General features: G+C 38.4%; 1 protein-coding gene across 5 annotated transcripts in view; it reads right to left on the minus strand.

Annotated features, from left to right (window-relative positions):
• The window catches only part of GTDC1 (glycosyltransferase like domain containing 1), a 435,900-nt gene that overhangs the window by 29,875 nt on the left and 382,719 nt on the right, over positions 1-23,306 (minus strand). For all 5 annotated transcript variants that reach the window (XM_062186286.1, XM_062186312.1, XM_062186277.1 and 2 more), the window contains one exon: positions 560-669. In XM_062186286.1, coding sequence (XP_062042270.1) covers positions 560-669 — 110 coding nt within the window. The remainder of the gene's footprint in view (positions 1-559; positions 670-23,306) is intronic.

Raw genomic sequence — 23,306 nt, forward strand, 5'->3', positions numbered from 1 at the left:
AGGGAAATGCTCCTGCAAGGGTTCTCTGTGGCATTATGAATGAGAAGACCTGCTGCTAACAGCTTCCAATTTTTGCTCTCCTCAAGTTCAGTTAAAAAAGAAAAAAACAAACATAGATGAATAGCAACCATGATACAAATTGTGGTCCATTCCTCATTATAAGTAAGATGCCACCTAACAGATGGTAATGGATTCCAGCCATTACCAATGTGAGCGAGATTCAAACCAATGACCCCAGAGGTGAGAGGCTGTATATCCAATTACAAATTCTCTCTTTCCGTTAAGTGTTAAGATGCCTAAAGCAATATATTTTATTTACATCAAGATGCATTGTATAAACTATATTTGATAAAAGAGATGACTTCACGTTCTCTTAAATCAAAGAATGCTTACTTAAGTATTTTTTTAATTGAATCAGACTTTAATGCCATCGTATAATCTTTTGGTTAACAGTGCTCATCTTGATGATTCTAACAAAGGAAAACATGGAAGTTAATACTTAAGTTGTAGAGCTAATGTCATCTATAAAAATACACATTAGAAAATGGAAGAGAGTTACCTGGGACATCTGTGAAGGTTTCTCCAAGGACAGAAACGTGGAAATTGAGACCTAAATCCTTAAGATGCATTAATACTTTAAAAAAGCTCTCTGGATCTTTATCATGCTCCCTGGGAAAAAACACACACAAAACATAACTTGTGTCACTATTGGAAAAGTGGTTTCACTTCTCATTGCAGCAATTGCTTTCAGGGTCTCTTGCTGGCTGACAGAGATTCTCCCCACAGCCTGACACAGCGACATCAGCACATAGTGTTTTCACATCTACCAACTTCTATCTTATCAAACTCCAGTCATACGGAAGTTTTCAGGCTCTGCAGCCTTTTTTTAAAGGAGAAATCTGTCTTGCTTTTCACACTTTTAGGTTAGCCTACGGAAAGTATACTGCATTTTCAGTTCTTCTAAAATGGTTAATTTTTCACTTAACATGAGTTTGGGTTTGTTTGTTTGTTTGTTTGTTTGTTTAAGACCAAGCTTCAAAGGGTAACTGTACTGATCATGAGAGCGCACCAAAGATGCTTTTCATTTCAATGGCTCTGAATAACTTGCTCCCACATTTACCCAGCCCGTCTGTGCCCACAAGGAACACACAATTTAGGGAGTGAGATTACAGACCCTTTCACTAATCTTGCAGTTTAAATAATTGAATGGGGAATTATAAATACATCAAAAGGGGATAGGTCTGAGCCTATGTCTGCTGAGTTTTAACTTAGGAGTAGAGGCTATTCAACATGTAAAAGAAGAGTAATAAAGATAATTCACTTAGTAGAAGCCTTGAAAAACATGAATTATATTTTGTTTGTTTATCTGTCTTCCTTGCAGTGAAAGAATGAGAGACTAAAGGACACCACAATTAAAAAAAAAATTTCCGCAATCCAATAAATCACATTAAAATGGAATGAGTTTTTTTTTTACATTCTAAGGTGTGAATATTTCAGCATTTCTTGCATTCAATTACACTGTTTTAAATTATCTTATTTCAGACAGATGTAGGCCAGATATCTTAAAAATATTTGGTTTTTATTTATAACTCAGAATTTTGATTTCTTTTTATATTCTGGTGAAATAGTTACATATCAGTGATTGAGTTTCTCATTTACCAACTAATTATGTAAAATAAATCTGTAAATTGATCAAACTGCTATATGAAATATGAAAATTACATCATTCAGAAAGTCTCATGAAAAATGACATCTGTACCCTTAAATGTGTTAATTCACAATTCAGTCAATATTTTCAGTATCATGAATTAAAACAAATGCATCTTCTAATTAACATTTTTAAGTGGCATTTATAATCTTATGAAATTATAAGATCTTATAGAATAAGAGTTCTATAACAATTTATTCTAAGCACTATATCTCTCAGCTTGATTTACTTCAAATAATAAAGAACACAATGGCAAACTGTTCATTACTTTTTAAGATGATGTGTATTACATACATGTATCATTGGGGAGTCTGCATAGTTCTCACATGTACTAGTGCTATGGGCAAGAACAAAGACTCAAAGCAGTTTGGAAGTAGAAAATATACCATATGCTATCTTCAACCATATCAATCAAATAGCTGCCTCCTTATCTGTAGAATCTTCGTGTAGTCTGATTCTCTTGAAAACACTCAGATGAAAAGAATGGAAATAATATAACAATATATCTTAAAGAGGGAGTAATGCTATAGGAAAATCTAACCACTCAGTTCTTTTAAATTTTTCATTTTAAGTTCTGAAAATTTTGGCTGTGAATCCCCAAGAGACCATCTATCCTAAATATTTCCTGCCAGTGTGTGTGTGTGTGTTTGTGTGTACATGCGTGTGTGTGCCTGTGTGTGAAAAGTAGATGCGGTTTAGGGTTGGGAGGAGATTTAATAGGGTAGGGGCCACAGTTCTTAAGAGAGTCCAATGGGAGTATTTTCAATGAGGCAGCCTCTATGAAGCTCTGACTTAAGGTCTCTATACAAGATAAATGCATTACAATCCTACTGTATTCTTTAGATATTTCTTATAGGTGGATAAAAGCTTTTAAATTCTATAGTTACTTTGCATAAAAACACAAAAGAGATTTGTGTGAATCCCCATTCTTTTTGTTTAAATCATAATATGTGGCTGAATATAAGGTGAGATTTTTCTTTCCTCAAATTATCCCTCAGAAAAGGAGATATTTTATACCAAAGTTCTTATAAAGTCTCTCAAAATATCAGGCACTCGTTCAATTACTTTATTTTTAACAATGTACTGATTGGGGAAGATGCAGTAGCCTGAAACAACATTAACTGAAGAGGCTTTTGGATAGTTTTAGCATTAATTTGATGGGACTGGCTAAAATGGAAGCAAAGGAACTTAATACTAAGTTAGTGATGATTTGGGGAGAGATGGCCTAACAATGCTAAGTGCTGGGTGTTGTTGAAAACATGTACTTTAAAGATCACCAAAAGAAAATAAAGTAATGGAGTAAGTGGTTATCAGACATCTTGAGTAGTAAGTATAGTTGAAAAAAGATATCCAGCAATGGCATCACACAGTTTCACAAAGTCCTACAACCCAAACCATGCACATGGAATTCCAGATGACAGGTAAGGGAACAGGCATGCTGCCTATAAAAGTGGCTCTATTTTTTTTTTTTTTTTTTTGACAGGCAGAGTGGACAGTAGAGGGAGACAGAGAGAAAGGTCTTCTTTTTGCCGTTGGTTCACCCTCCAATGGCCGCCGCGGTAGCGCGCTGCAGCCGGCGCACCGCGCTGTTCCGATGGCAGGAGCCAGGTGCTTCTCCTGGTCTCCCATGGGGTGCAGGGCCCAAGGACTTGGGCCATCCTCCACTGCACTCCCTGGCCAAAGTGGCTCTATTTTGATGACAAAGAAGGCAGGGGACTAGAGTTAGACAAAAACTGGTTCATGGAATAAGGTGGAAAAAGAGTAGTATTTCTAAAAATACTCCTCATCATATAGTTATTTTATTTTATTTTATTTTATTTTATTTTTTGACAGGCAGAGTGGACAGTGAGAGAGAGAGAGACAGAGAGAAAGGTCTTCCTTTTTGCCGTTGGTTCACCCTCCAATAGCCGCCGCGGCCGGCGCACTGCAACCGGCGCACCACGCTGATCTGAAGGCAGGAGCCAGGTGCTTCTCCTGGTCTCCCATGGGGTGCAGGGCTCAAGCACTTGGGCCATCCTCCACTGCACTTCCTGGCCACAGCAGAGAGCTGGCCTGGAAGAGGGGCAACTGGGACAGAATCCGGTGCCCCGACCGGGACTAGAACCCGGTGTGCTGGCACCTCAAGGTGGAGGATTAGCCTATTGAGTCACGGCGCCGGCCCTCATCATATAGTTATAAAATACTATTTATATTTAAATTAGTAGATTACTTATCATTAAGTACACACTTGATTACTTCATCTGTATCTGTTAAAGTTAATATAGTCCATTTATGGGGCTGGCATTGTGGCTTAGCAGGTTAAGCTGCCGCCTGCGATGCCAGCATCCTGCATGAGCACTGGTTTGAGTTCTGGCTGCTTCACTTCCCATCCAGCTCTTTGCTAATGCATCTGGGAAAGCAGCGGAAGACAGCCCAAGGACTTGGTCCCCTGCCACCCACACGAGAGATCTGAATGGAGTTCCAGGTTCCTAGTTTTGGCCTGGCTCAGTTCCAGCTGTTGCAGCCATTTGGGAGTGAATCAGCAGATGGAAGATCTCTAGCTGTGTCCTCCCTGACCCTTTCTCTGTAACTCTGTTTTCAAAACAAACAAATAAATAAAAAATATAGTCCTTTAGCTGAAATTTTTGAGCTTTTCTTTTAGAAGAATGGGAAATTGCTTAACATCCAATAATTAAATATGTGAGCAAATCTTTAGTCACAGCTATATAACAAGGCACAGATGACATTAAATGTCAGAGCTCAGTATGTTTTTTCACATGAAGAACTCATTCTAAATATCCAATGGATTACTCATGGATTTGACACAGCACCCACAAAATTAATAAACACTTCTAGCAGAATGTAAATCCTTCTTAAATTTCTTTCTAGGAAATCTAACATGAAATTTTCAATGTATGATTTCAGCATGAAGTACTAAATATAAAATGGAGGATTTGAAAATAATGTACTGAGTGCCCCCTTCTGCTAACAGCTTAAGAGAAAATATACATTTAATGATACCAGCAATTTTCTACAACCACACTTGCAGATTTGTGGGCTTATAAATACTCTTATAGAAAAAAAATAGAATTTATTTTCATGAAAGAGAGTCAAAGAAAGAGAGAAAGTGGGAAAGGGAGAGGGAGAGATACAATGACAGAAACAGACCTTCCATCCATCGATTCATTCCCAAAATGGCTGCAATAGCTAGAGCTGGGCCGGGCTAAAGCCAGAAGCCAGACACTCAGTCTCGTTCTCCCATCTGGGTGACAGGGACTCAGATATTCCAGCCCTCATCTGCTGCTTCCCTAGGTGTACATTAGCAGGAAGCTAGAATTGGAACTGGAGCTGGGTCTCAAACTCAGGCACTCAGATATGGGATGGGGTGTGCCCAGTGGCATCTCAATCCCTGCACCACACGTCTGCCCCTAAATACTTTTCTCTTATGCACTGAAGGTAGGAATGAAAACTGAGACAATCTTTTAGAAGGCATCTTTGTTATGTAGATTCTATGCCTTAAAGTTGCATATCTTTTGTTCCTGAGATTGCAATTTTCAAAAACTAGCCTATAAAATAAAGATGTGCACAGAAATTCAGTTAGACAATGTCTATCATAGTTTTGCTTATCATGGTAACTATCTGTAAACAACCTAATGCAATGATTAGTAAATGTGTTTTGACATATGCACATGATGCAATGCCATGCAGTCACAAAACTGATTGTAGAAGTATCCTTCTTGACATGTAGTAATACTCAAGAAACACTAATAAGTAAAAGTAAGATGACAGAGAAGTACTATATGATGTTTTTGTTAGACAAATAGATGTGTGTACCTAGAAAAAATTTTGGGATGAAGCAAACCAAAATGTTAACAGGATTTGTCTCTAGAGAGTTTTTATAAATGTTTCCTTTTGAAACATATTTTCTTTTTAATAAATATTTTTCTACATATAATTTTAATGCTTTTAAGAAGTTACTTCTCCTAATATTAGACCATAAAATTGCATTCACAGTATTTTCGCTTAACCTCATAACATTTTCAGTATTTATAGGACCATCATTTCTTCTTCCCCATGACCTCCCCGTGTTTGACAGCTGCCAATCAAGAAAACTTGATTTATCATGAAACATTCCAGAAGATGATTCAGGGTCCCAAATTCCCCAATAATTTCCCTATTCTTGAGTTGGTAAGAATGAAAGAGTTTGGCTGGGAATTCTTTGCTCCAGATCCCAACTATGGCAGAAGCGACCAGAGCAGAAATATTTCAGGCTTACTGGAAGCAGTAGATACAGCAAGAACAGCTTTTATTCCCAAATATTATTCAGAACATTTGAAAAGCATAAACTGTTTCCATGTGTTTTTTCTTCCTATATCTGTTCTCTCTCTGTTGCCTTTCCCGTTTAGTTTCTCAGAGCTAAATTTCCTCTTATTCCTCACTTAACATTCATTCAGTAAATATTTATTGAGGATTTCTAGGTTCTCCATACTTGTCACTTATACTAAACTGTTACCCTTTCTTATTTTCTCACATAACTTTATGCATAGGGAATGCAATCTCTTTTTAATCTAGTTCCCTGCCTTGCTTGATGCAGAAACCTGGCTCTTCATGGATATCACAGTTAAATTCCCAGGAACATGTCAATTTGAAAGCCTTATGAGGGAAAGATAAATTACACCCCTTTGTTTGCTAAGTATCCAGTGCCTGACTGAAGAGTGGTAGACATCCCTTGTGTTAACACCCAGTTTCTTCTCTCTTTCTGGGTGCACAGAAGACTCCACTCTTACTCCCCTGAAGTAGGATGAGACCACAGGGTTACGTCTGGCTAATGGAGTGCAAACTGACTGGCGTGTTGCTTTGGAATAGAAATACCCATGAGCAGAGCAGCTCATTCTCTGCATCATGAACCTTGGAGACATTCTGTATTAAGATTGCTGGGTTAAAACAGTGAAGCCATCTTGGTGGCCACATGGAGGGGAATTAACCTGTTAACCTAAACTTTGGATAGGTAAGAGAAGTATATTTTTGATGTTTTTAGGCAGCTGAGATTTGGGTTGGAGTGGGGTGGGAGGTGTCTCCATTAATGTAGCATAATTTTGACCTATCCTTACTAACACATTATCTATGGCACAGAATTAGCCACTCTGGGAACATTTGTTGAATAAATAGTGTCAGAAAAGCAAGTTCCACTTATAGATTTCCTGTATGTTCCAGGTCCCGTGCTAGACACCTGATTATAGTCTTACTTAAGCCTCTCAACCAAGTGTTTATAAAAATACAACAATTTCTGCATCTAAGATCAAACAGAAGGGAGTGAATCTATATCTGAAATGACATCTCATCCCTAGCAAGTCATATTCTTTCTTTGATACATTTTGTTTCTTTCTTACTACATATGATGAGAGGAACAACATTTGATACTTTCAGTGTATGCTTTCACTTTGAGAACACCAAACCATGGTCACTCTTCTTGTCATCTTATTGAAAATGAGATGGCAATAAGAAAGAAAGTTATGATTTCTCCAACACTGTGCCTTAAAACTTCTTCACCTTGGCCGGCGCCGCGGCTCACTAGGCTAATCCTCGCCTTGCGGCGCCGGCACACAGGGTTCTAGTCCCGGTCGGGGCACCGATTCTGTCCCGGTTGCCCCTCTTCCAGGCCAGCTCTCTGCTGTGGCCAGGGAGTGCAGTGGAGGATGGCCCAAGTCCTTGGGCCCTGCACCCCATGGGAGATCAGGAGAAGCACCTGGCTCCTGCCATCGGATCAGTGTGGTGCACCGGCCGCAGTGCGCCTACCGCGGCGGCCATTGGAGGGTGAACCAACAGCAAAAGGAAGACCTTTCTCTCTGTCTCTCTCTCACTGTCCACTCTGCCTGTCAAAAAGCAAAACAAACAAACAAACAAACAAAAAAACAAAAAACAACAACAACAAAAAAAAACCAACCAAACAAAAAAAAAACAAAAAAACTTCTTCACCTTTTGGGTACTGCATGAACTATCTCTTAACTATCAAATTCAGTGATCTGTTCCTCATTTTAAAAATATGAGGCTTCTATTACCATGACCATTGTCTTTCTTACTGTACCTTCTTGGACATAAACTCTACTCTGTTCTACATGTTTCATGTATCAGTGATCCTTTCTGGTTTCCTTCTTCGTGTACAGCTTCTGTTCTTCAATGGTGTCACCGTCCTTTGAGTGAAGTTCACCCAGTAGTATTAGTAGCTTCCATTTCAATTTTCTTTTTTCTTGCTTACTCCTGCTCTCATGTGCTCTCTTTGGCTACTAGTAGTATGTTTTTCTAACTCTCTAAGTCCTCTCCACAATCATTTATATGGTTAAAGTTGACTAAGACCAAGGCTACCCACTGTGGCTTTCTCTGAATGTGCTTCATACTACATTCTTACCCCAACCCCAAAGCTTTCTCAGTGGGAAGGTGAAAGGTATAGTTCAGAGAGAAGTGATTCTACCAATGACTAGCGCTACAGCCACTATGACCAGCAGGTACACTCCATAACCTCTTACAACCTCAGCTTTTTAATCCTGAAAATAAGATAGCCATACTTACATTTAAAAACTTGTGTGTAATGAAGAAATGCTTGATATCCTAAGGGTGTACATTCCACTCTAAATCTTCTCATCTTTTATTTGTATTATTTTAATATGTTAGAAATTATAATCAATTTATTCCACCTCCTCCTACTAGATACTCAAGGTGCTAAGATGATTTATGTTCGTTGCTTCAGGGAAAGCATGGTTGGGGGAAACGCTTCCAACTGGTGTCTTATTGGTGGTTTACAACAACTAAAACATTTGTGGAAATGGAAAAGACTTCAGAAGGGCAGGAAACTGTAAGCAAATGCCATGAGACTGTCACTGTGTTGCTGCTCAGCCTCTACACAAGAAACAAAGAGACTGATGGAGAGGAGCTGAGGCATCCAGAGGGCTCTGCAGAGGCCAAGAGGCTCTGTCCTGTGCCTCCTGGGTTGGAAGCCCAGGAGAAGGCACATGGTTCTTGGGAATGAGTCTGAGAGTGTGATTAGGCAAAGAGCATTGGGAATGGCTCTGCAAGATTGTTGAGTCATGGTGCCATGACACTAGAAGTGTGGTTTGTGTGAGTGTCACGGAAAGTTCACAGATCTGCTGATGGACAGACAGAAGCTTAGGGATCCCTTTAGTGGCCTAGGAGGAATGGGGACCAAGCACATGGAAGGCAGAGGATTTTAGCTGCTTGATATTTCCATCACCACATTTAAATGGGCTATCACACAGAAATTAAGTTATAGAAAAATAGAATTCTAATTTATGCATATCAGAGTTTCATGCCATCTGCACATTCATATTTTCATCTTTCCTTTTAATAGCCGAGGGAGAGATGTCTGTCATTCAAATTCAGTCTATTGGTGCTCTAGATCTACTACTTTGTTCCTTTTGAGAGATCTGTGTTCCCATATTCAATTTCCCTCCTAGAGTTTGTGATTCTATTCCTGCTCCACAATTCTTAACTTCCATCTTTGGCAACTTCAAATGACCTCTTTTACCTGATCATTCCTTTGTTCACAAGAAAGATTTCAACAGTGGCAGTATCAGGGTGACTGCACAGACTGGCCCTTAGAACATTAGCTAGTTCCTTCTCCCTAACCTCTTGGCATTTCTCTACAGCTTTGTTGCTCCCATTCTCTTTGGTGGAAGTGCTTGCTGACAATACCACCTGTCACACTTACCCCATTCATTCTCATGTATTTTTTTTTTAATGTTCTTCCCTATTTTTGACATCACTGACCATCTGTGCTTTTTTAGAAACGATCTTGACTTACCTTTTAAATACTGTAACAGGACTACAACCTAATTACTTTCTCTTCAATTGAGTCTTCCCATCATACTCATCAAATGTCTTTTTTCCCACTACATCTCACAAGATTTTCTTCTAAATATCTTCAAATCTAAAAGCTTGTATTCCCCAGGTGGTTTCTCTTCAACAGTGACTTCTACTCCCTGGATATCATACACGGTAATTTTTGGTCTGCTATGCAACTTGCCAATGGGTTCCCCTTATCTGTTAACCCTAGTTAGGAAGTCTGTAGAAAATCATGTCTCGAAGAACCAGTAGACAAGGAAGTGACTTAATTAAGATGCACTGAATATTCTCTACCCCTGGAATATTAACTAAAGCAACAGCTATCATCCACAGAATTTCAAACCATCACAATGCATGTGACTGTTTCTTCTCATGTTTGAGAGGCTCTCCAGAACTAAACTTTTTCCTCTTTCCAACTCACTATTAAGTCTTTCTATTTTCTATGATAAATGTTATCTTGGTCAAATGAAGTGACTAGTTCTAACAAACAGATTTTCAAGTTTCTCCTGGATTGTAACATCATTTCCCTTCAAGAGACATGTGGGAAACACATACAAAACTGTGTGTCAGTTTTCCTAAGAAATAGGAATATTTCTTGCAATAGAGTCTGCCTCCTCTACTTAGACATTACTCCCAGAGTCTGGTCCTAGCTAGCTCTCAGATGTCTCTGACAATTTCTGTATATCCTGTTCCTTGGATAGGAAGACACATGACTCTTCTTACTTCCTGTTTTACCCTGATGGGAGCCTACAGGCAGGTTTAAAGAGTACAATCTCAGTCACTATTAGATGTAAATGATGGAACATATAATAATAAAAAAACAAAGCTCACTGGATAGGCTTAGTAACAGAGAGAACTGCAGAGAACAGAATTACTGATCTTCAGATCAAAACAACTCATACAATGTGAACAACAGAAAGAAAAAGAACTGATTTTCAGGGTCCTGTGGTACAAGAAATGAAGATTTAACATTTGTATGGACATCATCAGAGTCTCAGAAGCGAATTCTGTATTATTTTTACAACTGTATGTGTGTTAATTTATGGTTATTCCAATAAAATTTTAATTATAAAAATGCATGCCTATTGTAATAAAACAGAAATGATTCAGAAATATATGGAGTGACCTCTGAAAACACCTGTTGCACACTCCCCAATTCACCTCTGGGGTGTAGCCATTATCATCAATTGTTTGAGGAATAAGCTTCCGCAATTTATTGTATGCATACACTGTCATGCACGCACACACACACACACACATTTAGGTTAATGTATCATTACATATACATTCCTTATTTTATAAATATGAGAAAAATACTCGCCATTCTATACTTTGCATTTTCACTAAACACGTTAATAGACATCTATCTACATTAGTATATATAGCTACCTCATTTGAAAATGTTATATTTCAATTTCTATATAAAGTAATTCTTTTGCCAATGATACTTAAATTGTTTCCAAAGATTTGAAGTTTCAAACAAAACTAAAACCTACATTTAATTCTCCTTATAAAATTCAAGTTTCTTTTTCAGAATTCCTGCTTTTCTTTCTATTTTGCAAATGTAGTCACTTCAAATCTATTTACCAAGGGCTCATTTTGGCACTCCTACCATTTTTCACCTTGCTTTCGCAACTGACCCACTTCCAAAGTTTTACTGATCCACTCCTGCTATGTCATGACTTGTTCACCCTTCTGTATCACACAGTAACTTTTTGGCATCATGTCCAAAAGTCATTAAGTTGAATTGGCTCTAAATCTAGATCACCTCTCTATAAATCTAATCTTTCTATTCCCTCTTCCTGGAAATAAATGTTTTATGATGTATATAACCAGATGAATATGCAGAATCTTCACATGATTCCTCCAATGACAACTCACGTGTGATAGTTAAAAAAACTAACCTGCTGCCACTTTCATTAAGCATACCATTAATGACTAATCCTCTTTGTAATAGTTTCAGGCCCTTTTTCTCTCAATATTCCAGTTTCACATTTTTCAAACATAAGGAAGCTGCTTCCAAAATTCTTATACCAATTGACTTATTACCAAGTTCGTCTTCACAAACAATTTCAGATTTGATTGCTCATCTTCAGGCATATGGTGCAAAAATGTTAACAATTCATACCTGGAGAACATCCCTGACTTCAGACTTTCCTCTGCCAATTCAGCTGCCCCAAACCATTACATTATCATCTTCAACATGATTTTCCCAATATTTCTCTTCTCTGAAATGTACACTAACTAGAAACCATTGCATAGAAATTAAACCATCCTATCCAACATGCAGGCACTTCCATCATTCTCATCCTTTCCCTCTTTCCATCGCCTGTTCTCAGTCTGTGATCTTGTGTCTGGAACACACTCAACTCTCTTCTCTGCCACTCCTTCCTGCCATTGCTTTCTTCACTGACTTTGAACTTATTGCTCTTTGTGGTCATTCTGCAGAATTCTCTCCTCACTATGACTCACTCTTGCACTAACATTTATATACTACTAATGATTTCAAGAATGTGTTCTTTTATAGTTTTCCATATCTATTTGTATGCTGTCCTGTTAAATTAGAAAAGGTGCCACATGTCAGAGAAACCCTTGACTCCAGAAGTTGACAGGCACGTGAAACATGACTTAAAATGGATGAATGAATGATAGTTTCCTTCTGGCTGAATACTATGGTAGGCTAGGTCTATGATTTTGACAGGAAATATCATGGCTTTTTTTTAATGAAGAATTAAACATGATCAGGAATTATTAGATGCCTTTCATCAAAATGGATTTAAATTCTTAATAAAAGGTTTTAATATTCAATTGTGGACATCTTGTCAAATCTAGATATGACAAGGTCTTCGATCATATGAGAGAGAATCTTACAAAGAAAGATCCATTCCAAAAACTTGTTTCTGAATTTAAAAATGTTAAAATCAAAGTGGACAGAGTGATTAATAAGAAATCTCTCCAATGAGGAAAAAAATGTTAAAATTCTGTACATTTTATGTATTATGTCTTGCTTCTAGGCCCAAATAAGACTGCTGTGTTTCTTGGCTGACACAGAGATCTCACAGAAGAGAGTCTCCCTTACTCAGCAGCAAGTGCTAAGCACACCAGATTGTCATGGCAATGACTGTGGAAAAGGAGGAACGCAATATGGAATGTCTGTTCTATAAAGACCTGCTCAAATGAATTGTTCTTGTTGCTACATATGTTGCATTTTCTTCACTTTATAAACAGTATTAATTATGTATCTTCTCCCTTCTCCTATATTTTTAGACATGAAATAAATCTTTGTAATTCTACTTAGTCCACTTCATGATACTATAAAAGCAAAGTCCAGCTTCAAACCTTGTTATTTTAGTCTTCTGTTGCTTGCTATTTAAACTTATTATAAACTAATCATATTAGTTTCCAAAGACAGACTAATTTTTATATGGAAAATAATTAAAAGATATAAATAACTTAAGAATACACATACCATAAATAAAGTGTCTCACTCAACAAGCTACTCTAGTGGTGGATGTTTTGGGTAGTGTTTAAGGTGATGCTTAGGATGCCTGCATCCCATGTTGGAATGCTTGGGTTTCAGTTCTGGCTACCCTTCTGATTCCCCTTCTTGTTAATGCACACCCTGGGAAGCAGCAGGTGATGGTTCAAGTGGGTGGGTCCCTGTCACCCATGGTGGAAATCCTGATTGATTTCTTGGGTCCTAGGTTCAGCCTAGCCCTCATCTGGGGAGTGAAACAGTAGATGGAAGATCTCTGTGTCTCTCATTCTGTCTCTGACTTTCAAATAAACAAAAAATTTTAAGTACTATCAGAACTAGCGAAAAACGACTAGCACACATATGCAGGAAATAAAATGAAAAGGTAGTAGAGCATGAGAAGATTCATTATCCAAAGTCTTAATTCACTAAATACTCCTATTGCTTATGTATATCAGAACAATTGGTTTCCAGTACAGAATGGATAGAAAAGCAGAGTTATCCATCTGGTAGGCAGTTTATCTGTTGAGAGATCACTTTGAAAAAAAATCATTTGCTGTAGATGGAAAGGAAGAAAAGAAAGGAAGAAAAAAAAGCAATTATGGAAAGCTAATAATAAATTCGTATATAAGTATAATTTTAAATGTGTGATTTTATCAAAGTAAGTGGAAATAAAATGGTTTACATGGACTATAAAGTGGAAATCCTAGTTCTGATATTAGTAGCAATATTGCAGGACAAACTACTACACAGGTTTGAGACTTCATTTCCTCATCGGTAACAGTGTAGCTAATAACACTTACTTTAAAGAGTTGCTGAAGGGATTAAGGGAGATGTGAAGCAATTTGCCGTGACTGGCAAACAGTACATATCCAACAAAGAATGGCCGTTCTTGATATTATTATTATTGTTACTGTAATTATCATCATCATCCTGTTTCTTTTTCTTTTTTTTTACTTTTAGAATTGGAAATGTAGCAATCTTCTAGTGAGTTCAATAGCCACCAGAACCTATTAAAAACTAAAGTTTGCTATTTCTATAATCATTCATCTGTAGTAAACTGAATTACCATTTTGGAGCTTTTAATGTTTACCTCGATAATAATACAAACAGGCATCTAAAGTGTCAATGCACTATTTTTTGCTATCAATGCAAAAAACTTATTGAGTACTCAACAAATGGCATATTCTATTTACAACATACAGTTACAAATTTGATTTAGAGTTAAATTTGTTTTTGTGTATAAAAGCATACTTGTCTAGAAACTGAATTTTTCTTCTCATGATGATAGCCCTAATCCTTTCTATAGCATCATTAATCCAGTCACCCTCATATCAGGAATCAATGCTTGACTCAACTGCTAATCATCACCAAAATACATATTTATTTTCCTGACATAGTTCAGATGTTCACTATTCTTTCCCATGAGTTTTACCTAGTCATCTTTCTATAATAATTACAAGTGAAATGGGGGTGGGGTATGTGTGACTGTGTGTAAATTGTCACTTCCCTATTTCTTTTGGGATTTACCCAAGAGCAACAAAGAAAACTAGAAATAGAAGTGCAAGACACCAAAAACCTTCAGTCATACAATAGGTGGAAAAACAACCAAAGATAATGAAGACCAAATAAGTATGCTGGTGGAAGTGGAGAGAGGCTACCCTTGGATCCTCAGAGACAGCTGGCAGAAACTGCTTCTCCAAGATGAAGAGACTGCCTTGAGTGTGAGACCAAAATTCCCTCTTTTTCAGAACATCAACAGGGTCTGTGGATTGCTGGGGCTAAGAATTCCCCTGTACCTGGTTCCTTCTTGAGGGGCAGAGAAGGAAGCGCTAAGTAAGAAATCAGACAAAAAAGCCATTTTTGAAAGAACTAGATGTTTTGATAACCATCTTTTCTGGGAGGATTACCAAAGTACATTTGCTGGTACAAGAAGTAATTGTTTTCTGACTACATAATTCATTCATGCTCATGGATTAGAGTGGCAAAGGAAGTAGAATTTCCATGTAAGGTCTTAAAACAAGGTAACCCTTTAAAAGGTTTTAGAAACTGTTCCTTCTGTTTGGAATTGTAGCATACTTTCTAAATGAGAAATATTACCCAAAGATTCAATAGTATGTGTATATTAATTTATGACACCATTTCCATGAGGAAAACCCAGAGTGAAGTATATATTTGAGGAGAAGAATTAAAAATTTAGTTTTCCATTTTTTTTAGTGTAGGGTTTCTTCAGTTTTCTTTCCAATTCCATTTTTCTGCTTTTATTACTTTTGGATAGTTCTTTAAACTTAAAAGTTAGCGTATATATAAGTCCATTCTAGAACTGGGAAATATAAAGACCAAGTACAATTTTAAACATTTAAATGAAAAAAAAATGAGATTAGTGGTTTAATATTTTTGCTGTATTTATAGAACCAATATGTAATAAATGCCTCTTTGGAGTGTTTTCATTTGTAAATTGGGTTCTCAATATAAAATCCACCAGTGAGAGGTTATAAAGGAGTCCTTTCTTTATCTGAATATCAGTTACCTTCAGGAAGGGTGCCAGGCAGACCAGCTTTGTATTTAAAATGATCTATAACAAAACATTGTGGTATGGTTCTAGGATCTATTAAACTGGTATTACTTTTATTTAATGTACAAACATTTAGAACAATAATAATATCTCTTACCTAGTGTAGGTTTTTGGTCTCAGGACAAAAATATCTTTGTCTGAAGTCAGGAATTCATTTGATGAAGGAGAACTGAGCACTCCGTGTGCCAGACAGCCTCTGAACAAGGTACTGGATACAAGCATGATTGATGAGAATAGGAAACTCCACCCTTAAGAAGTCTGAATTCCAGTCAAGGAGAGAGGCTGTCCCTCCTATGCTATGATTTTAAAGATGAGAAGGAAAGTCCGTTGTCCACTAAATTGCATCTATTAGCAGTGCATGAAACCTTTAAGGCTGTTTTATATGCTGTTGTAGTACAGTTGCAGTCAGGAACTTTGTTCCACAGTAGGCTTGCACTAAATATGAATTGAAGGGTAGAAGCTTAGAGGGATAGGTGAAAACCCTGCTTTGGGGTTTTATTTTGTAAAGAAACCTCTTTTAAAACACCAAAATCCTTGAGAGGATAACACATTATGATATTAGTAAACATTGATAACTTAGTGTAATTTAATCTCAAAATATATGTTATCTGTATCTTGCATTGTTTGAGGATTGATATATCAAACAGCAGTCAGGGAATGTTAAGTTCAGATGGTTAAAGGAGAAATGTCTAGAGGGAAAGATTTTGAAATGTGAAGAGTGTAAAGACAAGGTAAGAATTGTGTAAAACATCAGAAAAAAAGAAGTTTTAGGCACTGGGACAAGAGGTAAAAAACTCACATCAGGAAAAGGGTAAATAATATATAAAATGTGAGCAGGCAGGCAGTGCCTACCATGGAAATACTTCAGCTATTTCACATTTGCTGGAGCTGACTATTAAGTAGAATTATTATAATGGCCTCAGTTGAGCAGCACTGAGCCCTGGCATGAGAACAGGAGAGCTGAGCTTCCCATGACCTTGGGGAGGGCTGGGAATAACAAGCTGATACTATTTTCTCTCTGGTGCACATGCAGCCCCAAACACCAGGAATCCTGTACACTTGACTGTTCACCTTGATTGTAGCTTTATAAACAGAAACATGAAGACAACACAACTTCAAGTTCTAGTTGAATCTGGGCTTCCTGATTACAACCCAGATAAGTTCACTGTTTGCTCTGGAGATGCATGTGGCTCAGGAGCTGGGCACTAATGTGTCTAATAGAATCTTCATTTCAATTATCTTCACTCCCTTAGTGAAGCACTGCATGGCTTTTCCAGGCAGAATTCTTTTTTGGGGGTTTTGACTTACTATGTTGTATCGCAATGATTTGGGAGCTCTCTGAGGCAGGGGTCTCAAAAGAAACCATATCAATACACATGTAGCAGTATATTTGAAATATTTATCGATGTTTTTCATGTGCATCCTCTCTCTGTATTTTCCATGGTGCGATTTTGTTCCTCCCTCACCTTTCAGCAATGTGGGCAATGATAATTTTGTAGCCTCCACTCTAACGGAAGGTTATTAAGCAGAAATGCAAGAAGACAAACAGATCATTCTTGAGTGCCACATTATAATTCTGAGACAAAGTCTAGACCATGGTTTTGGAGAACAGTATCAAGTAGATTTTTCTCAACATTTTGCTTTCTCCTGCCTGATTCCAATCCCCCCAAAGGAGTCTTCTGGAGTGGACATCCAAGGCTGAGAACAGAGAAGCAAGGTGGCAGAGAGCCAGTGTGTTGACAGACTGATCCTGGCCTCTTCCTTTTCCTCCAGAACCCAAGGAGGTAGTAGCTTTGCAGACACTCTTGTGGTTGCAAGGTAAGGTTGCAATGGAGGAAAATAAACTGGATTCAAAGCAGATTTTCCAAGCCCCTAAGAAAGATAAGGAAGTAGCCAGACAGAGCCAACACCAGGTGGTGGGAGCTGTGTCATGCTGAGAGGTCCCTGGGGTGTGCAGTAGAGGGCACAGTGCAATCTGTTGGCAGACAGGAACTTAATGGAGTAGATGGCAATTCTGTGCGGTGATGACCAAGAATCAGATGGGACAGGATTTTTTTCAGGGGATGCCAGTGTGGCCATAAGCCAAGTGAGACCACACTATCCCATGCATTCTTGACTAATAACAACAATAACTTCGAGAGCACACCTATGATTCAGGAACTGCTCAAAGACTGCAGAATGGATCAGATAATTTCATCCCCAAAACAACTCTATGACTGAGGTTCCCTTTCTGCTTATATGATAGAAGAAACTGAAGCTGAACTTGGGTAAACAACTTTTCCACACTGCCTTGTGGTAAGGGGTAGTTTGATTGTACAGTCTGTGCCAGGCACTGAAAACTAGTTTAAGCTGGCAGAGGAGATGGCAATTTCCTTAACCCATGTACATTTGTGTTGAAGGTGTGAATGTCACTTTGAACTACAGTTCAAGTTCATTGAGCATGGCTTTGATGCTAAATGACAGATTCTTTCATCTAAATAGGCAACATTAGCTTAATACATTTTTCAATAAATGCCTTGGCACATAAACATTTCAGGTGAAGAAATGAATGTGTTTTGTCTGTTATTTTACTTAACACCTGCTTAGTGATTCTCTTTTCCACTGTCTAAATCTGACTAAGATTTTCTGTTTTATTCTTACCTCTTAATCATTTCATTCACTATACTATCTCTCTTTCAATTTTAGTGGGTTTTTTTTTTTTTTTTTGACAGGCAGAGTTAGACAGTGAGAGAGAGAGACAGAGAGAAAGGTCTTTTTTCTGTTGGTTCACCCCCCAAATGGCTGCTCCGGCCTGCGTGCTGCACCTATCCGAAGCCAGGAGCCTTCTGGTCTCCCATGCGGGTGTAGGGCCCAAGGACTTGGGCCATCCTCCACTGCCTTCCCGGCCCACAACAGAGAGCTGGCCTGGAAGAGGGGCAACTGGGATAGAAGCCGGCACCCCAACCGGGACTAGAACCCGGGGTGCCGGTGCCGCAGGTGGAGGATTAGCCTAGTGAGCCATGGCACCGGCCTCAATTTTAGTGTTTTTTAAATGCTTATCTTAGTAATGCACATGGTTAGGCACTCTTAGTTTCTAATCTATCTGCTGCATGTTAAAACTTCCTATTTGTTTAAAACTTTTATAAAATTCCATTTATTAGAAGGGGGAAAGAGAGACAGAGAGAAAGAAAGAGAATGAATATGCATCTTCTATACACTGGTTCACTCCCCAAATGGCCACAATAGCTGCAGCTGGTCCAGGCTGAAGCTGAGAGCCCATAACTCCATCCTGGTCTGGCATGGGTGGCAGGAACCCAAGTACTTGAGTCCACTACTTACCCAGGCACATTTAGCAGAGTGCTGGATCAGTAACAGAGCAACCAGAACTTAAACTAGGACTCTGATATGGGATATTGGCATTGCAGGTGGCAGTTTCGCTCACTGTGCCACAATGCTAGTCCCAGGATTTTCTATTTTCTAACACAATTACCACACAATGAATTTTTTTTAAATTTGTGATGGATTTCTTAATGTAATAAATATCCATTCATAATACTGACTGTGGTGTTTATAAAGCTAAAATACCAAAAAGCTTATCCATTTTCAGCTTTGTTTTATTTAACTCCCAAGGAAATGTGGCCAAGATAAATACAGCCAGAGGAGAGATTTATGTAAGATAGAGGGGGACACGCCAGGGAAGTGCCCCTTCCCGAACACCCATCTCCTCTAATCACTAGGTCTACAATGTCATGGCAGAGAAAGTTAAGAGGTGGTCCCTAGAGGACAGTGATGACTGTTTTAAACAGACATGGAGGAGGAGGGAACAGCATTGCAAATATGGAGCAGAATATAATTAAAAGCACCAAAGTGGCAAAAAGTAAGGTAAATATGCCTTTATATTTCTTGGCCAGAGATAACTATACACACACACATACACACACACTTTAAGAAGTTAATGGAAAATGCATATTATGAAAACACTATGCATGGTTCCCAAAATTCTTTGCACCAACATGAACTTTAATTCCATTTTCCATGAACTTTTTGAAGTCCCTCATATAAACCCACATATAGTCGCATACAAGCATATGCATATATATGTGTATTTCTTGAATTTTCAAGCACTCTTAAGATTTAGCTAGACAAGGGATATTCAGCTATATTGTAGAACAGGAACTACAAAACGATGATCATATTTTGCAGTCATTAATAACAGAGTAGCTAGCTGGTTCCCTGTGGAGTGGGGAGCACTCTCCAGTTTGCTACAGTATCCACCCAGCCCCTTTCTCTCATACCAGCTTGGCCTTATAGTTTGTGGTCCTCAACACTACATGTTGCACATCTCAAGGAAGTACTGAATATACCAATACCTGGGCACCTTCTTAGAGCATTCAATCAGAATCCCTCAGCATGGGGTATTGCACTTGGGTATTCCTCTGTTTAGCCAGAGATGAGTACAAGTGTCCCATGAGATCTTAATTATTAGATTAAAGCAGTTCTTTTTTTTTAAAAAACTTCCCTGTGCACCAGTACTTTTCAATCCAGCTGCACAGCAGTGATGTTGGATGCTTAAAAAAATGGACACAAAGGTTTTATTCTCAGAAATTCTGATTTAATTGGAATGAGGTGGAAGGGCATTCCTCATTTTGAAAACTTCTTCATTTTAATGGGCAGCCAAGTTTAGATCACTGATACAGAGTGAAAACGACAGGACTTTGAACAAAATGACATGAGAAAGGTAACGGGTTGATAGGCACTGGAGGGTGCAAAGGTGATAGAAGACAAAACTAGAAAGCTATTAAGTAGACATGGTTTACATTAGTAGGGATTGGGACCATGACCACAGGCCACAGTAAGATGGAGAGAAAAGAATGCATGAGAGAGATGTTGTGAATACAGATGTCATTGTTATAGATTAGTAAAACTCTCTTGCAATTTCCTAATCTCATATTAGCCTGCAAGCAAGTTTGAAATCTGATATTGAGCTACCTGAGTGCTCAATAAACAATTTAAAATGAGAATTTAGTTCTGATCTGTTAGCATCTTTAAGTACCTGAGAGAAGCAAACATTTATCCTCTTGGAGAAATCCAGATACACCTCAGGTAGGGAATAGAGAATACTCCATGATAAAGTTCTAAAAAATATAGGCTTATGGTAAAAGATAAAAAACAGGTCCTGGCATGTGGCATGGCTGGTAAAGCTGCCTCCTGCAACATGGGCATCCCATATGGGCACCAGTTCGTGTCCTGGCTGCTCTACCTCGATCCAGCTCCCTGCTAATGTTCTGGGAAAAATAGCAGAAGATGACATAAGTGCTGGGGTCCCTGCACTCCTGTGGGAGATCTGGAAGAGGTTCCTGGCTCCTAGCTTTAGCCTGGCCAATTCTAGCTGATGTGGCTATCTGGGGAGTGAACTAGAGAATGGAAAGTATCTCTCTCTCTCTCTCTCTCAGTCTCTTCCTCTTTCTCTTTCACATAAATAAATAAATAAATCTTAAAAAAATTAATAAACCACAGGAAATAAGACACCATGAACAAAGAGATAAAAGCAGACCTGCAAAGGGTTCTGATACTGGGATTATCAGATATGGAATATAAAAGCTGTATGTTTGAAGTGTTCGAAGAAACAAGACAGCAAAGAACTATTTTATTTATTTTATAGACATTTTACATAAACATTTATTTACTTAGTTAGTTTCACTTTCTTTGAAAAGCAGAGAGAGAGAGAGAGAGAGAGAGAGACTTTCCATCCACTGGTTCACTCTCTAACTGTCTGCAATAACCAGAGCTGAGTCATGCTGAAGCCAGGGGCCTGGGACTCAATCTGAATTTCCCTGGGGGTAGCAAGTAATCAAGTGCTTGAGCCGTTATCTGCTGCTTTGCAGGGTGTGCATCAGCAGGAAGCTGGATCAGAAGTAGAGGAGCCAGGACTTGAACCAGGCACTCCAATATGAGAAGTGGGCATACCAAGCAATATCTTCACTGACACACCAAATGCCTGTTCCAAGGGACTATTTAAAAGAAAATGATTTGGGGCCAGTGTTGTGTCATAGTGGGTTAAACTGCCACCTGTGATGTTGGCATACATACAGGCACCAGTTTGAGTCTCTGCTGCTCCACTTCTAATCCAGCTCCCTGCTAACATTCCTGGAAAAGAACCAAAGATGACTCAAGTGCTTGGGCTGCTGCCATCCAGCAGAGACCTGGAAGAAGCTTCTGGCTCCTAGCTTCTGCCTGGCTATTTCAGCTATTTGGGGAATGAACTAGCAGATGGAAGATAGCTATCTTTCTGTCTATCTTTCTCTCCCTCTTCCTCCATAACTCTGGCTTTCAACTAAGTAAAATTTAAAAATTATTTATTTATTTTATTTGCTTGAAAGGTAGAGAGGCACAGATAGTAGATCTACCATCTACTATCACACAATAGCCAGGGTTGGATAAGGCTGAAGCCAGGAGCCAGGCACTCAATCCAAGTCTCCTATGCAGGTTACAGAGACCCAAGTACTTGACCCATCATTGCTGTTACAACAGGGTGTACATTAGCAGAAAACTAGAATTGAGAATGGAGCCAGGATTTGATTCCAGGCACTTTGACATGGCACACGGGCAAACCAAGTAGCATCTTAACTACTGCATCAAACACCTGCTCCAAAGTGACTATTAATAATGATAAAATGATTTTTGAAAAAATAAAGACTGAGAAATGAAAAATGTAATGATCAAAATTAATATAGCTTAAGACATCACTAGTACTCAAAGGGAAGCCTAAAAAAATCATTCAGGCTCCAGGTATAGGTAAAAAGATATGGATGATACGAAAGAAAGTTTAGGAAATATGGTACATTTTAATTTTTGTGACCTGAATCTGTGTATCATATGTTTTAAACCTGTTGGTAGAAAGAAACTAAAAACATTTTAGATAGTTGTGCTTAAGTTTACTGGTTAAACAAACTACACCATGTTAGATATTTAAGAGGTTTTTTCAAATACATGATTCTTAAAATTTATAGAAGGCATTGGACCTTCCGGTAAATGTTTTCTTAATTTGTTATCTAATGGTTGAAACTGTTTGCTAAGTATTCATGTGATATTGCTATGTCAGCAAGCGATCTAGGACTTGCTCCCTCATTTCTTTATTCTAAGCCCAACTTGTTCTTTCATTTCTCTATTCTCTTCAAGGTAGGAAACTAATTCTATTATGAAGGAATCTGTAGGATGCACAATTTAATCTTTAGACCTTATAAAAGAGATGGCTAACATTTTTCTGTAATAGCATAGCCAAAATAAGAACTTAAATAATAATCTCATAGCTAGATTCACTTCGCCATCAGCAAAGTATACAGTAAGTAGAAAAAAACCTCCCTTTCAGACCGAAGGGAAAGAAAGTTTTAAAGTGAGAATATAATTTTTCTCATGGGCATTGTCTACCTTAGAAAAACTACTACAGAACATGCCTGTGACTATAGACTTGTAGTTCAGGCCACCGAAGATTAGAGATGGGACACGGGTACTCCCTTGACTTGCATCCTCTGGTCTGCTTTAACACAAACCAGGAGGAAAAGAAAGCTAGGCATCAGAAGCTATGGGTGGCAGGCCTATTAATGGCTGATCTGTACAGTGATCTGCCCTCAAGGAGACCCAACAGGCCAGTCCACTGCAGTGGCTTTCAATGTGGTAAGCCTGGGCTTCAGCAGAAGTCGGCTTGTGAAGAGCCCTGGCAGCTCTGCCAAGAG

The sequence above is a fragment of the Lepus europaeus genome, chromosome 1 (genome assembly GCF_033115175.1).
Source record: "Lepus europaeus isolate LE1 chromosome 1, mLepTim1.pri, whole genome shotgun sequence".
NCBI classification, from domain to species: domain Eukaryota; kingdom Metazoa; phylum Chordata; class Mammalia; order Lagomorpha; family Leporidae; genus Lepus; species Lepus europaeus.